Source organism: Aaosphaeria arxii (assembly GCF_010015735.1).
Source record: "Aaosphaeria arxii CBS 175.79 unplaced genomic scaffold BU24scaffold_4, whole genome shotgun sequence".
NCBI classification, from domain to species: Eukaryota; Fungi; Ascomycota; class Dothideomycetes; order Pleosporales; genus Aaosphaeria; species Aaosphaeria arxii.
In genome coordinates this window covers 980,026-994,085 of record NW_022983477.1, presented here as the reverse complement: position 1 = coordinate 994,085, position 14,060 = coordinate 980,026, and the positions used below count along the sequence as shown (strand labels likewise).

At 47.3% G+C, this 14,060-nt stretch overlaps 8 protein-coding genes and 1 non-coding gene across 9 annotated transcripts; 7 read left to right on the top strand and 2 right to left on the bottom strand.

Annotated features, from left to right (window-relative positions):
- Nucleotides 1–631: 631 nt before the first annotated feature.
- Nucleotides 632–1,165, bottom strand: BU24DRAFT_491794 (uncharacterized protein; the record flags this gene model as incomplete). The annotated part of the gene is made up of 2 exons (XM_033533845.1): nt 632–843; nt 912–1,165. The coding sequence occupies 2 exons, from the start codon at nt 1,163–1,165 to the stop codon at nt 705–707; spliced, it is 393 nt and encodes a 130-aa protein (XP_033383904.1). The 3' UTR covers nt 632–704.
- A 725-nt stretch (nt 1,166–1,890) lies between these two features.
- On the top strand, nt 1,891–2,501 carry BU24DRAFT_180575 (uncharacterized protein). Its single transcript, XM_033521612.1, has 2 exons — nt 1,891–2,149; nt 2,207–2,501. The coding sequence occupies exons 1-2, from the start codon at nt 1,937–1,939 to the stop codon at nt 2,411–2,413; spliced, it is 420 nt and encodes a 139-aa protein (XP_033383903.1). The 5' UTR covers nt 1,891–1,936; the 3' UTR covers nt 2,414–2,501.
- A 22-nt stretch (nt 2,502–2,523) lies between these two features.
- Nucleotides 2,524–4,173, top strand: BU24DRAFT_491793 (ankyrin; the record flags this gene model as incomplete). Its single annotated transcript, XM_033533844.1, has 1 exon — nt 2,524–4,173. The coding sequence occupies one exon, from the start codon at nt 2,524–2,526 to the stop codon at nt 4,171–4,173; it is 1,650 nt and encodes a 549-aa protein (XP_033383902.1).
- BU24DRAFT_421862 (uncharacterized protein) lies at nt 4,162–5,064 on the bottom strand. Its single transcript, XM_033527830.1, has 2 exons — nt 4,464–5,064; nt 4,162–4,413 (listed from the first exon to the last, which is right to left on the bottom strand). The coding sequence occupies exon 1, from the start codon at nt 4,691–4,693 to the stop codon at nt 4,472–4,474; it is 222 nt and encodes a 73-aa protein (XP_033383901.1). The 5' UTR covers nt 4,694–5,064; the 3' UTR covers nt 4,162–4,413; nt 4,464–4,471.
- A 1,633-nt stretch (nt 5,065–6,697) lies between these two features.
- BU24DRAFT_t46 lies at nt 6,698–6,803 on the top strand. Its single transcript has one exon. It is a non-coding gene; the product is annotated as a tRNA-Glu (tRNA).
- A 719-nt stretch (nt 6,804–7,522) lies between these two features.
- Nucleotides 7,523–9,914, top strand: BU24DRAFT_450256 (ankyrin; the record flags this gene model as incomplete). The annotated part of the gene is made up of 3 exons (XM_033531014.1): nt 7,523–7,936; nt 8,000–8,196; nt 8,327–9,914. Exons 1-3 carry the CDS (start codon nt 7,871–7,873, stop codon nt 9,912–9,914), a joined length of 1,851 nt encoding a protein of 616 aa, XP_033383900.1. The 5' UTR covers nt 7,523–7,870.
- A 247-nt stretch (nt 9,915–10,161) lies between these two features.
- BU24DRAFT_421861 (uncharacterized protein) lies at nt 10,162–11,489 on the top strand. Its single transcript, XM_033527829.1, has 2 exons — nt 10,162–10,928; nt 11,037–11,489. Exons 1-2 carry the CDS (start codon nt 10,294–10,296, stop codon nt 11,419–11,421), a joined length of 1,020 nt encoding a protein of 339 aa, XP_033383899.1. The 5' UTR covers nt 10,162–10,293; the 3' UTR covers nt 11,422–11,489.
- Nucleotides 11,490–11,693: 204 nt separating this feature from the next.
- BU24DRAFT_491791 (uncharacterized protein) lies at nt 11,694–12,621 on the top strand. The gene is made up of 2 exons (XM_033533843.1): nt 11,694–11,740; nt 11,797–12,621. Exons 1-2 carry the CDS (start codon nt 11,715–11,717, stop codon nt 12,536–12,538), a joined length of 768 nt encoding a protein of 255 aa, XP_033383898.1. The 5' UTR covers nt 11,694–11,714; the 3' UTR covers nt 12,539–12,621.
- A 268-nt stretch (nt 12,622–12,889) lies between these two features.
- On the top strand, nt 12,890–13,960 carry BU24DRAFT_450253 (uncharacterized protein; the record flags this gene model as incomplete). The annotated part of the gene is made up of 2 exons (XM_033531013.1): nt 12,890–13,288; nt 13,368–13,960. The coding sequence occupies 2 exons, from the start codon at nt 12,890–12,892 to the stop codon at nt 13,788–13,790; spliced, it is 822 nt and encodes a 273-aa protein (XP_033383897.1). The 3' UTR covers nt 13,791–13,960.
- Nucleotides 13,961–14,060: the final 100 nt, after the last annotated feature.

Here is a 14,060-nt window from a genome sequence, read left to right as displayed (position 1 = left end):
TCCTAATTGAAAAGCCCGATCGAAAGTCTACACACCTGGATAGGGAAAACCTTTTGTACAGAAGAGAGAGTAAACACATTCAGCCATCCGTCTGCAAGCTCTGTGCGCTCTTTACAGAGTATCAAATTAAATTATGTTGGTGTACGAAAGATGTCGTCAACAGCCCCAAAGCCCGCGCAACTCTGTAGCTTGTGCGTCGCTATGGGCAGGAATCAGATTCTGGCACTCTCGACCGGCCTGTAGCATGATGTGTCTTCTGGGTGCCCTGATCGTCGGACACATCCTTGCACTGAACACATTGTGAGCGACAGTGCGACCATGCCAGAAAAGAATTGATGATCTGCTGGAGGCTCGGGATTGAAGATCGATTGATTAATGCATGGACGTGGCTTACAAAGGGGGACATGAAGGGCGAACGGGGCAGTGCATCAAAGCCTCTTCCCCAGGAAGTCAATCGCACTGTTACACTTTCGCAAGTTCACAAGTTATAGATACATTTGCAGGCGGGTACATGGTGCCGCCGAGGACTTCTGATATGCCGCATACCATTTTTATGAGATACGCTAATTGTCTACAGTCCTTCTTTCCATTATGGTTACTGCAAATCCCATGGTGTTCGATTTCGCGATCCCATAAACACACTCTTTCATTGTTCTGATCATCGCGACGGCTTTGATGATTGGTTCATTGTCATACTATCTCGCTCATTCAGTCTCAACCCGGCTCAACTCAACATTGTCAGTGAGTTCCTGACTGCGAGGTGTAGACTGAGAACTGCCCTCATTGGCGGTTGCCACGGGTATGTTCGACTCCAATGTGGATGGTGTTACGTTTGGATGTATACTGTTGGATGTTAGTGACCATCGGGGTAGGAGAAGAGAGGGTAGGAGAAGAGATTGTGGGTGAAGTACCTCTCCAAATCGGACCTCTTTCTTTTCATAGTCTGATACATGAAGCGTAGCGTGAGAGCAGCTAACACGATGCTAACAACCCCAATGCAGGTGCCTAAGACACCAAAGGTTATGGCCTGGCTGGAACCATTGTTTGTTGTCAAGTTCTTAGTGACGGTGGCCGTAGGAAGGGACGCGGCGGCGGCGGCAGGTTGTGCCGAAGATGATGTCAAAGAGTTGACTACGCCATGGTATTTGTCAGTCGTGAAAGGCATCATTTGGGTAGATGATATGTGAAAAGGATGAACCAAGTCAATAAGAAAAAGTGCAAGGCAAGTACGGTGAAAGAATGGTATCCAGAAGGAAGGGGAACAGGTGTGTGGAAAAGAAATCTATGGGAAGCCATGGCTCTCTTAGAAGTAAATAAATTGGAGGCGATGCAGGATTACAACTATGTAGCGCGGTTCGCAGTATTCAAGTCTAATAGTGCGATAGAGAATGCGATGCTGCGACGATGCGACGATGCGACGAATCGAGTTATGGGCCAGCCTTGCACATCTGGCAGGAGCGAGGTTGAAGACAGATGTAAGAAAAGTGCGATTTTTGTAGCGGGACCAGTACGGAATGCACCAACCTCCAAGCCTTTGACAGGGATCATCGAGTTGCGACGGTGCGATTCACGTTACTGAATTCAAGGGAACTGAGAAAGGACAACATTCTGGGGGGGAGTTCAATCATGTTAATGATGGTGCGAGAGTGCGACGGTGCGAGATTGGGCGTCCATGAGACTCAACGTGCATGTGGCTTTGCCATGGACGCAGACGCAATGCAGATGAACATCGTTTTGGGTAGTCAGAACAGTCTGACCGGTAGGGTGTGAGTGTGAGGGGGCGCACCAATTACTACCATCGAATCATTCCATGAACTTGTCACCCTGTGTTATCGCATTATCGCACTTTCGCAATAACGCACTTTCGCCATTACAGAGTTGCGTATCCCCCAATCCTTTATTGTACAATGCGTCTTGATTCTCTCCAGCTCTATACATGCGTCGGCCCGTGGCATATAAAGCAGCCCGAGCCTCGCAATACAGTACTGTACTTTGGTTTATTTCTCTCCTACCCAATTCCTCTGTTCATCTCAAGATGTCTGTACCACCACAGCCATCGAGCAGACAAACGCCACCAACGGGTTCCACTCGCAAACGACCACCTCTTTCACGTGAAAAATGCAATCGCTGTCGAAGGGACAAAGTCAAGGTACGTGTTTTCACCCTGGGGTTGATCACTTAAAATGCACTCGCTCATCTACGAAAGTGTATGCCCATCGAGCGTCGTTGGCCTCAGAAGTGTAATCGATGCATCGAGAAAGAGTTCGAATGCTCCGAAAATACGCATGCGGATGGGAAAAGGAAAAAAAGGGGTCGACTCGAGTCACCGTCACCACCAAAATCTTCAGGCGGCAGCAACAGCGAACTAGAGCCCCCTAGAGGCCGGTATCAGGATCAAGTACAAGACTTGTAAGCCTTCTACATTGATTTCTCAGACGTTATCTGAAGCAAAAGCTCGTTGTCAGACTAAACCTTCTCGGAATCTACGGAATGATGTGTGCAGCATATACACACTTGATCCAAATGAGGAAGGAATTAAAGAAACTCTATCTAAATCCTTTCAAAGTGTCGCATATTTACCTTGATATCTGGGACGAAGAGAATGAGTTCCGAGACCTTGTTGACAAGCTTCACTCTTTGGTGAAACGCTTGCTCCAAGAGATACCAAAGGCCTGCGGCAATCAGAGAGACCATGTAGATCTGTCCACCTTGATCCCCACCTTTTTGAATGATCCGCTAAGCGATATAAATCACCTAGCCTACCCAATCTACGAGCCACTGGATCAGGAAGTAGTAATCGATTCCGCCACCCCGTTTCCGAAATTTTGGGACCAATGTCAACGATGGTTAAACTACGCCGGTGGGCCCTATTGCCAAAAAAGAACGATCGCCGATATCGAAGAAACGACGATCGTGCAATGGAACAATTTCATGGCACAGCAGAAGCAAGTTGTCTCTGCAGCGGGGACCCTTTTAGTGAAACACGACCATGATGGCATCCCGGGAACTGTAGCATTGTCGCCAATTTACTTCCCATGTGGATTCACCAGGTTACCATCAGAATGGCAAGCCCAGTTACCTGTTGACTGCCTGGGCCGCTCATGGTTGCATCGAATTCTCGACAGTAGTTATCCTAATTCACGCTTGACAGAGAGGCACCACCGATTGGAACAAATGATCAGCGAGCGAGGAGATCTCAATTGCCAAAATGTTCTGGGACAAACACCTTTAATGTCCGCAATCGTATGCAATAACCTCCGAGTTGTTCAAATCCTATTGGATAACAATGCCAACCCAGACCAAGAAGATGTCTGCGGGCTTACACCTCTGCATTACGCCGCTGCTATGGGACATAAGAGTTGCTGCGAGGTTCTTTTGCAAAATTCGACTCTGAGTCTCAACAAGCAAGAGGAGAACTTTCATCTCACACCTTTAATGCTAGCATTTCTCCACAAACAAGCTCAATCGATGGAGCGATTGTTCGCAGAGGAACGTTTGCTCCTACCTATGGCCTCTTCTATATGTTGGCTCTTTGACAAGGATCCGCCGCATGAATTCAACCACGACAATCAAATTCTGATTCTGTCTGGCTTAGTTCAAAATATGCCCGACTTCCACTTTGGAAAGGCCAATGGACTGCGCTTTAGTCTGCAGATTGCTGTCTGCAGCCAAAATTCTCAGCAACTGCAGAAGCTAGGAGCACTGCCCATTGTGTATGACGGTTGGGATGAAGGTTTCCATGACCTCCTTGAAACAGCAGTCCAGGATAATTTCGTCGAAGGAGTACGATACTTTTGCAAGCACCCCAATATCGACATCAACAGGCCGGTTAACGATATCGAAGAAACTATCCTAATGTATGCCATCCGGATCAACCCACATCGCTCTATCGAGACGGGTAACGAGAAATGGTTAAAGATCATCACCATTATCTTGGATACTCCTGGGATAAATCTCAATCTATACAATGAAGATGGACGTTCCGCTTTGGATTATGCACGAGTCTTAGGACTGCCAGACATCGCACGGGCCATAGAAGTGCTGATGGTACAGCATCAACACGGAGTTTCCTTTCCTGTTACTGTTGTGGGTCATCAAGGCGCGGAGCACATCGGCTGGGCGGATCAGAGATTGCATCACCCAAACATGGAAGATGCGAGCTTTGAAGATTGAAGAAATCAATACATAGTTGGGGCACAAAAGTCCGCAAGCACGTCCCACGATCACACTTCGGCCTCTGCATGATACCATAACACCCTTCAAAACTATGATTTTAGGAGTGTACTCGAGGAACCCGATGTCCTTTCCTACAACCCAGAATGAGATGTATCCTGCGCCATGTCTTTGAGCCCTGTTGCAATAAACGCTTCACTAAACTGAGACGGTTTTCCGGTAATTCATAAACACCGTGCTCTAGAACCATCGTTAGGACCAAACAATGCGACTTGATCGGCCAGACTCACCATGCCCATCAAGGTAATTCGAATGCTTGTTCGGACGGTCGTCTTCTCTGGTACATACGGCGCAGTTGTAGACCTGCAATGACAAGGCTTAAGACACCAATTACGACCCCGAAGACACTGGAAGTGGTGGATAGGTTGTCATTTCCGTCTTTCGTGAGTGGTACCACGTGCGAAGTTGGTATAGTGGACTTGTGAGCTGGAGATAGGATCGGCCTTGTAGATGAAAACATGTTGACGCCGCTACGGGTTGTATTAATCTAGTAAATCAAAGATAACTTGAAAGGTGGTCAGGGGCCAACTATTGGGTGTTTTGAAGTTCTGGGTGTGAGCCCCAATCGTATCCATCTCGCCATGAGATGGAGGAGGTGCGGTCTTATATACGGTCGGAAGGTCCATGTTCATCAAAGACGCAATCGTATTCTTGTACGGAGTACTCCATAGTAATGAAAGATACATGAGGTAGCTGGCGAGCAACAGTCGAGGAGTCTCACCCACAGCCTAGCTATGCTGGCGCGCTAGCGACATGCAAGATCGCCTTCTTGCACTACTTACCCATGTGGACCGCTGGACTGTAATCTACTTCCTGCAGTATGGATTCCCATGTGGACCGCTGGACTGTAATCTACTTCCTGCAGTATGGATTCCCACTTGATCACGCTCGTGTTGTCAGCCCCATCCGTGCTCGTTCCTGACAAGGGTGTGCATTGAGTGGGAGGAGCGCCCGTGCCTGACCGGTTGGTCAGGTCTGTGCATCTTACACATAGGAGTAGAAATCGACAAATTCCTCTGAGAACGCACAGCGATCCCCGGATGTCAGGTTCCTGCACGAGTGTGCTGGGTTTGCTCCCATATGTGTATGTGCTCCCTACCTATATGTGTACGGAGTATATGCTCTCTGTGTGTATGTCCTCCCTATATGTATGTGCTCCCTACGTGTGTATGTGCTTCCTCCCCCACCCACCCAACCTTGTAAGTTGTAACACTCATCCTGCCTCCTGCAAGTCACCATTCGTCTTGAACGCCAACACTCCTACTGCAATTCGATACGCGTTCTACATTCAACACTCGTTCCACATTCAATTGTAGGTGACAGTCGATCCACAATTGGCGCTCCATGTGTGAGTCGGCCTCGCACTACACCCCTGGACCGGCACTTGGTTGTTCGATGTTACCCCTTCGAACGCCCAACGCATATCTCGCTGCTTCGCACACTTTCTAGTGTTTAGGTGATCGCTTTTGTTGCATGTTTGAGTAGAAGATAGGCACGAAGGACCCACCTGTTTGCTCTGTGTATCTCCCAGTCATCAAGTGATAGTCTAAATGCATCGTTCAAGTATGAACACACTGAAACATGCTGTTGTAGGGGCATAACAGTCACGACCAGCCCGACGTACCCACAATAACCTCTTGAAAAAGATGGTGAAAATTGTTTAGCCAAATCCTGTTTTAACTAAAGATACCTCTGTACGTATTTACATTTACATGTATAGCCAGAACGTCGGTACTCCTTACAGCTAAGAGTGACACGAAATTGCCGGTGGAAAGGTCGCGTTTCGTTAAATTTTCTTCTCCACTGAATCATTCGAACGTCTTCCATAGTTCATGACATGTGCTCATCTTGATGCTGCATTCTTTGTTACTTTTCAATACCACGTGCTCCAATATCTTAGTAAACTAACCGTACGAGCGAGGAGTTATAGGTGGAGAAGCGAGAGCTTTGGGGTTTCATACGTAGAATCTATCTGATTATTCCTGCCTTTTGATTGCAGGTATTCTTCAGAATGCCTCTCATCCAATGACAAACTATGTACTTCGATTGGCCTGTTTACTGGTACAAACGCCCGATAGGAGAGCCCCGCAATCAGTCGCCCTATCCGCGACCCAAAACTAACTATCTGATTTGTGACGCAGGATCCTGATCCTATTCGCATCTTATATCTTGAAATTGGTTGTGTTGATATATATAATAGTCATTGGATTCCTCGTAAACCGAACGGGGTACTCTTCTTCCAGAATTCAGGGCCGCTTTTTTGCTTTTCTACTCAGCTAACTAGTGTGACAAGCGAGACTAATGCTTACCCGCAATCGTAATCCGCACAACCCCTCTCCACAAGTCCGAATTTTGCTTCTGCTCTACAAGTTAAGCAGCTCTGAAAAAGATATTCGATATTCCAAAACAAAATAAGTACATATATCAATCTTACTGGGAAATCCTCCATAACTTCAGTACAACATCCGATATGGTCTAGTGGCTAGGATTTGCCGCTCTCATTACGAGAGTCAGTTACACTGTCATTTTCAAGTGCCGGCAAGGCCCGGGTTCGATTCCCGGTGTCGGAATTACTATTTTTTTGCTCATCCAGGAGTGTTTTGGGGTTGTGGTGGTGGTGGTTGGTTATCTTTTTGCATGGTGGTGGTGGTGGACGGGTGAATGTAAGGAGGGAGCCAGAAATAGTCCTGGCCACCCACTATTGTTACGATCACTACACTACCTAAACGACTTTGTATCTAGTTAGTAATATTATATTAATTATGTAATATTATAGAAATATTGCAAAGACTTATAAAATATTTTTTAAAATGTTTTGTTACTCTGCCCTCTATAATGTCCCTGTAGTCAGTCAAAAAACCTTATGAGCGAGCCCTCCCCAGGCTATTCCCGGCTTCCCCCTTGGGCTAAGAGAATGTGTAGGTGGCTGCGCTCAACAGGATCGGGTGTCGGGGGCCATGGGTGGGTAGTTGGTCCGTCAATAGACAGAATCAGTTTGTCTAAGATCCATCACAAATTACTCGTATCTAGGGCAGTGATACTCCGTACTGGCCTTTACAATTCAAGACGAGAGTACAGTGCCCAAGGCTAATGAACAATGTCTTACACTAGGGATTGCGATGACCGCATAAGCACCGCGCACATGATAGAGGTCTTCTTGCTGCCATGCCTGGATGCTGGCTTGACTATTAGCTGGCTCTGAAGAAGCAAGGAAAAGTGCGATAAGGTGCGATGATTCCTCAAGCCAATAATACAAGGGTCTGACCTTGATGGTCGTGTTGGCTTTGATGATCATTCTTCTACCGACAGCTGAGGCGTGTGCATTGTGGCTGAATTCGGTCTGTCTTCTCATCGCACTCTGTCGCACTTCATCGCAATTTACTCTGAAAGATGTATTCTGCCACAGCTAGGTTTGGAGCCCCGTCACTTTCGACGCACCCTCCCATATGGAGGGACTTCAGTGAAGACCTTATCTAGTCTTATTATTTATATTTGAAGATTCATTCAAGAGATAAATGCCGCTACAGCTCCAGCATTAATACAGTCGAAACGTGGGGTCTACATTGTGACCATTCAACCTTCTATTGACGCGAATAACAAGAACAAATCGTCACTCCAGTGAATATAAGCTACAACAATGCCTAAGAAAGGATGTCGCTTGCACTTGATTAAGTGCGAGGAGTGTCGTAGAGACAAACAAAAGGTTCCTCATGTCTTCAGTCTTTTTAGTCTTCATGGATGCAACACAGCACTAAGAACAGTACAGTGCCTTCCTATAACACGAAAATGGCCCGAAAAGTGTGAGCGGTGTACGCAAAAGGGGTTTCAATGTTCTGAGGGGAAGCGTGCCGCCTGGAAGAGACGACGTCTACTCGATCGACGTGGTGACGTGCGGGCCGAGAGAGAGGCTGAGGCTTCACCAGAGCAGGATTCCGATAATGAGGAAGAAGATTTGAATACTTGGTGCGTTTTTATCCTGGCTCCCGATCGTGTTGATGGTTTCCTCTGTAGAAGCATGAATGGCGTGGAGCCATGATGAAGTCATTGCTATTGTCGCTGCTGTTTCAGGGTAATTTGCTGACAATACTCACAGGGCATTTCTTTTGAGTGTTCATCAGATCATGACCAAGGCATTGAAGCAACTCCACAAGATTCGGAAGGAAACATGTATTCTTTTCGACATTTCACAACCCGATTTGAATCGGACTCGCTATGAAACCGGTTCGAAGATCGAGGATTTTGAACGATTCGTTCAAGAGCTGGGAAAGGTATTGTTGGCTATGTCGAAGAATGCTCTGGACTCCAAGACGAACAACACAAGTGTAGACGTAATGCATAGCCTTGTCGGCAATTTCCTCAACGATGACTACAGCACTACCTCCGCGTCGCCATGTTTGATCTGCGATGTTGACGATGACGCATTGGAAATGTTACAAGATCAAAACAGTTGTGCGGCAGAGTATTTGACAAGAATTGCTCGATGGGCTCATCATTGTCGACACATTGATTATAGACCTGCAGATCACCACGTCGCACAAGAATGGGAAACAATCGAAAGACTTACCGATAAAGTCAAAGCTAAAACGATCCATGTGCTTCGAGGTTTAGATTTTGTGGAGAAGATTCCGGAAGTTCCGCTGTTTATGCCCGAAGAGGTCAGCCTCAGTCCTGAAGTCAGGGCGTCCCTTTTGCCTCAGGATTGTCTGGAACGAACCTGGTTACACCAATTGCTGGATATGGATTTCATATCCATTGATAGAGGTGTTGATCAATTCATCCTGGATGCGCTTGATTCGATACAAAGCAAGAACTTTCAGTATCAAAGCCACTTCTACCAATCTCGATTCTGGGACAAGAAAGACATTATTGGGCGGACAGCTTTGCACATTGCCTGCCAGAAGAATTACGAAAAGGTTGTCTCCGCCCTTCGACGCCTTGGTGCAGATGTTGGCGTAACTGCGATATTTGGCTCCTTACCACTTCACTATGCAGCTAGCACCGGCTCCGACGCAATATGTCAACAATTACAGTTGTCACCGAAAGCTAGCATCAATGCAGTAGACAGCTTCGGGATGACTGCTTTATACTACGCATTTGCTCACCGGAAACGTTCTGTCGTTGAGCTACTTCTTCTTGATCCAGACATTCGGCCTAATGAATGGGCTCCGGAGAATCAGCCTTCAATCTTGTCTCGATCTATAGCGAAGCAAGATTTGGGCCTAGTCAAAATGGTTCTCGATAGAGGCGTCGATCCATCTCGCTTGCATCGAAAAGCCCTAAATGAAATGCCTCCGGTTTATGTTGCCATTCATCAAAAGCATATCCGGATGCTGAGGCTGCTTTGTGAGCAGTGCACTGACATCAACATGTTGGATGCAACTGATTCGACTCCTATATTGTACGCATCGTATCGGAATTTCGTGGAAGGAGTGAAATATCTTAAGAATTGTGAAGAGGTTGATATCAACTCCATGAATAAATATGGCGATACTGCGCTTACCATTGCTGCCCGATTTGGTCACCTTGAGGTGGTAAAGGCATTGATAGAGGCAGAGGAAATCGACATTGGAATCAAAAATCCAAGAACTGGGCTGACGGCCGCGAATATCGCTCGAAAATATGGGCACCTAGATGTTGCGGATCTCTTGGATGGATTCGAAGAACTGGCCGTACTTCTGTAGTCCTTTTGCTCGGCGAGTTCATACATAATCAGTCAAAGTATATTCGTCAACTTCAAAGTTTACCATGAATGCGATGAATGCGATGAATGCGATTTTTTTGTTCACAATCAACAAGAATTTGATTATATATGTATGTAAATGCTTTGTTCTCATAAATAATAGGCGTGCTGAGTGTTGTATGCTTTGGCTTTGACCTCGTTTGCACAAGTCATGTGCTGACCCCTCATTCACAGCCTTGCTTGACGTAGGGACTCAGCTGAACACGTCGTAGGAATTCAGGTCCCCATCCATTCTATGCTACAGAATTCCTAACAACATACTAATCAAGCCAAATCGTCAGCGATCCCCATTTGAATTTCCAAAATCCTCTCAAACTGCGATGATTGCATTATGGCAAGCTACCTCACGCCTACCATCGGCGGCACTTGATTACATCAAAGATTATCTCCAGACCAATCAAGAACTCGAACAGACAGACATAGTAAATTTCTCGCATGCCAGTCGATGCACGCCCGCTGCTGCGTTGCCGGCTACCAGAAAACGGGCCCTGAGTATGACTGTGCACCCCAAAACTACCAGCATGTGGAGCAAGGTGATCTCACTCTCGGGAACGACTACCCAGCGGACGATCAGACAGGAGAACAGTCTGCTGCTCACAAAGTTGCCTCCCGAGCTGAGAAACATGATCTATCAGAATGTACTTGGCGATCGGGTCTTGCACATAATACCCAGCCTTGTCCCAAGTCGTTCGCGCCAGAGATCACAGAAATCGCCACCTGCATCGCGTTTCGACTATGCGACTTGCAAATGGCCCAAGCACGTGAATGCAGAGGTTGGTCTCGTCGGTCAGCGACTACACTCCGCATGTGCGATCTGGATCGGTCGTAATGGCGAGCTGTACTTCAATGTGCCGCAAAGTATATGGAAAGGCGAGAAAGAGCTAGACACCAGCTTTCTAAGGTGGTGGAATGAGAAGAACAGACTGTTGGCTCTGTTGAGAACATGTCGATTAATGTAAGCACTTGCCCACCCAGCATAACGTTGATGTGAATGGCTTATTTGTGCGACGTCGCGGACATTGTATGTATCAAATGCAAAGGCTGATATTCGTGATTGTAATAGATACTCGGAAGCGGTGCATATCCTGTATGCAACAAACACCTTTGACTTCCTCTCATTACGAACTTTCGTAGAATTTCCTAGAACAATTCTGCCAAGCAGAACACAATCTATTCGAACTGTGAACTTGCGCATAGCATTCACGACAGCAACGGGACCTATTACAGGATGGTCCGAGGCGTGCGCAACACTCAAACTACTGAAAAGACTGCGTAGGGCTGTTTTCATCCTCGATGGTCCGAATGTCACCGTGAACGAAGCCGAAGCCATTCTAGGGGATGTTCATAAACTCAACCTTGATACCAAAGTTCTATCTGTTAGTGTTAGGTGGGTTGAGCAAGGAAGTTGGACTGGGATATCTGAATCCATAAAGAGCATCAGCAGTTGAGATATTATAGCACTCAGAATGAAAAAAAAAAACAACTCCTTCACAGAGCCTATAAAAGCGATACTAAGGTATGGCAAATGTGAAACCATGTTCATCTTGAATGTTACCGAAACTATATTTGCAGGAACTCGTCCTATTCTTGTGAATGTTTGCCATTCCAGGCTGTAGAGGTGTCTGCCCTATCAGCGCTCAATGTTCTTGAGGAACGAAAATATGTCTTGGCATTACCGATCCTCCGCAATTCGAATAATTATCCCAACTAAGTTGTTGGTCCTCACCTGAACACCACCATAATGTTTGAAATACCCAGCGCAAAGCGGTACGAACTTATTTCCAGCACTAATTGCTATGTTTAATTGCTAATTACCAATAAAGCGTCCGTCGCGATGAGCTCCAGTCACCCAGATTGTCTCCCCGCTCCTCACCCGACCCTGACCTCACAGACCTTCTCCGTTCTCGCTCCCACAATGATTACACGTTCGCAGCAGTCGACTCCAACGAGCAAGAAGATAATGTCGAAGGTGCACAAAGTGACCAGGAGGAAACCGAATTGATACTGTTCGGCGGTCCTTCAGGCGCGCCGCAACAACTGAAGATCCGACTGAAGTCACCAGAGCCAGAAGCTGGTGATGCAGGGTTTACCGTCAGGCGGCCTCGGAAATACTACTTTGCAGACGAGTTAGACAGTGAACGGGAAGCGCAATTGAAGACTGCGGCGGTCGATGGAGATGCGGTGTTGGAAATGGCGAGGATACCTTGGCCTGGCTGCGCTTTGCCTTGGAAGGTCAGAGCCATATCTGCGAAGGGTATCAGGAGGACCGTACTGATGGATCACCCACGGAAGTTGGTGACGGTCGAGGAGAAAATACGCAAGAAAAAGCGAAAGGGCAAGAAGACCAGGATTGCGATGCGTAAGAAATTGCAGGCGAGGACGGGGAAAGAGATTGAGGAAGATAGGTTGGCAAAGGAAAAGGAAGACGCCGAGAGGGAGAAGCGTACTCTCAGGAACAGAGAAAAGAAGCTCAAAAAGAAGGCCAGAGACAAAGCGAAGAAGTCATTGGCGGATCCTGGTGAGCCCGCAGCCAGCCAAACAGCTAAAGATGATCATGGGGAGTGAATCAAGCGCGAAACTTGTACGTCTCGGTGGTGAACTGGACGCAAATAATGAAATGGCAATTAATCGTATGAACTAAGATCTCCATCACATGCTAAATATCTCACTTACCGTACGTTGTGCAGCGCGTAGTGACCCCAAATCACTTGCTGTGTGGCTATACGTCGACTTACCTTCACCTAGAATCACTTTACTAAACGCGCTGGTGCCTTTTCTCACCTTGTCCAGCAGAATCAAAACAACCTGCCCTTCACCTAGACTGATTTAAACATCTTTCACAGTCGACAACGTCCCTAGTTTTACATTAAAGCACCCCGTTCCCAGTCGGTACTACGTCTCAACCACCAACCCAACATGGAGTTCAACCCCATTACCCCCTCCACTTCTGATGAAGACCTCCCTTTCCCGATGGATATTGACACTCTAACCTATGGGTTCATTCCAGGAATCCCTATTCTCGAGGATCACCCATCTCCCCCTCTCATCAATATCCATGCGTTGCTTGCCTCCTACCTCGCAGCATACATGGAGCCGGTCGAAGCGAAGGCTACCCAGCTGGAACGCGGCAAAGCACTGGCATCTGCATTGGCTTCTCACTACTATCCTGAAGCTCAAGGGTTCTCCGTCCAGGACAAGAACTTCGTCATGGCAAAGTTTGGCTGGTCCTTCGAGCTAGACGGCAAGAGAAACACGGCGCCGTTTCATCTGGTCCAGCCAGAGCACATTGGAGGCTTCGTGGTCAACAAGAAGCAGGTAAGTCATCAACCCCTCGCCTTTCACGTATATGTCAATTTCTACATCTGATCACGTTCACTGATGATGAGATTTCCAGGTCGTCGAATTCAGCGATGGATCAATTCAAGAGGTCGTCTATCCTCACACGTATATCTGCATCATGGCTGACGACCTCGCAACCCGCGAGCACTGGTTGAATAGGTCTCACCTCTGCCGTGGGGACATCATGTCCCTCCCGCTCGGCTTCGAGGCTAACATCAAGAAGGGCCACTGCGTTCTCATCATCGGCACGCAGATGGAGTTCTACCAGTTCGACGCCGACGACGGACGGATGCCAATCCGGCCCTGGCCCGTCGACGAGAAGAACAAGAAGTACAGGCAGAACTGGAGCCTGGACTTGACAAAGTGGAGCATGGATGTAGCCGACATCTGGTGGACTTGGCTAGCGGAGAGCAAGGTCACGTATCAGAATGGATACGTCGCAGAGGGTTCTGAGTTCGAGCGCGTCGTTGGTGCATAGAGGGAATTTCCCTGGACGACCTGCAGGATTGGAGAGCTGCCAGATGTATCTGGGCTTTTGCGAATGTGTTCAGGAATGATTAAGATTGGGCTGTGTCAATTAGGACTCACATCGAGACAGGCACGGTGTTGAGGTTATTGAGACCTCGATCTCATGGATTCAGGCTTTACGGTAGCATTATGTGCTAGGTTCCCTAAAAGAAAAGGTTAACAAATTACCAACTGTCCGTATATTCCGTGTCACTCGTCCAGTTCATGTTCTATCTTCCAT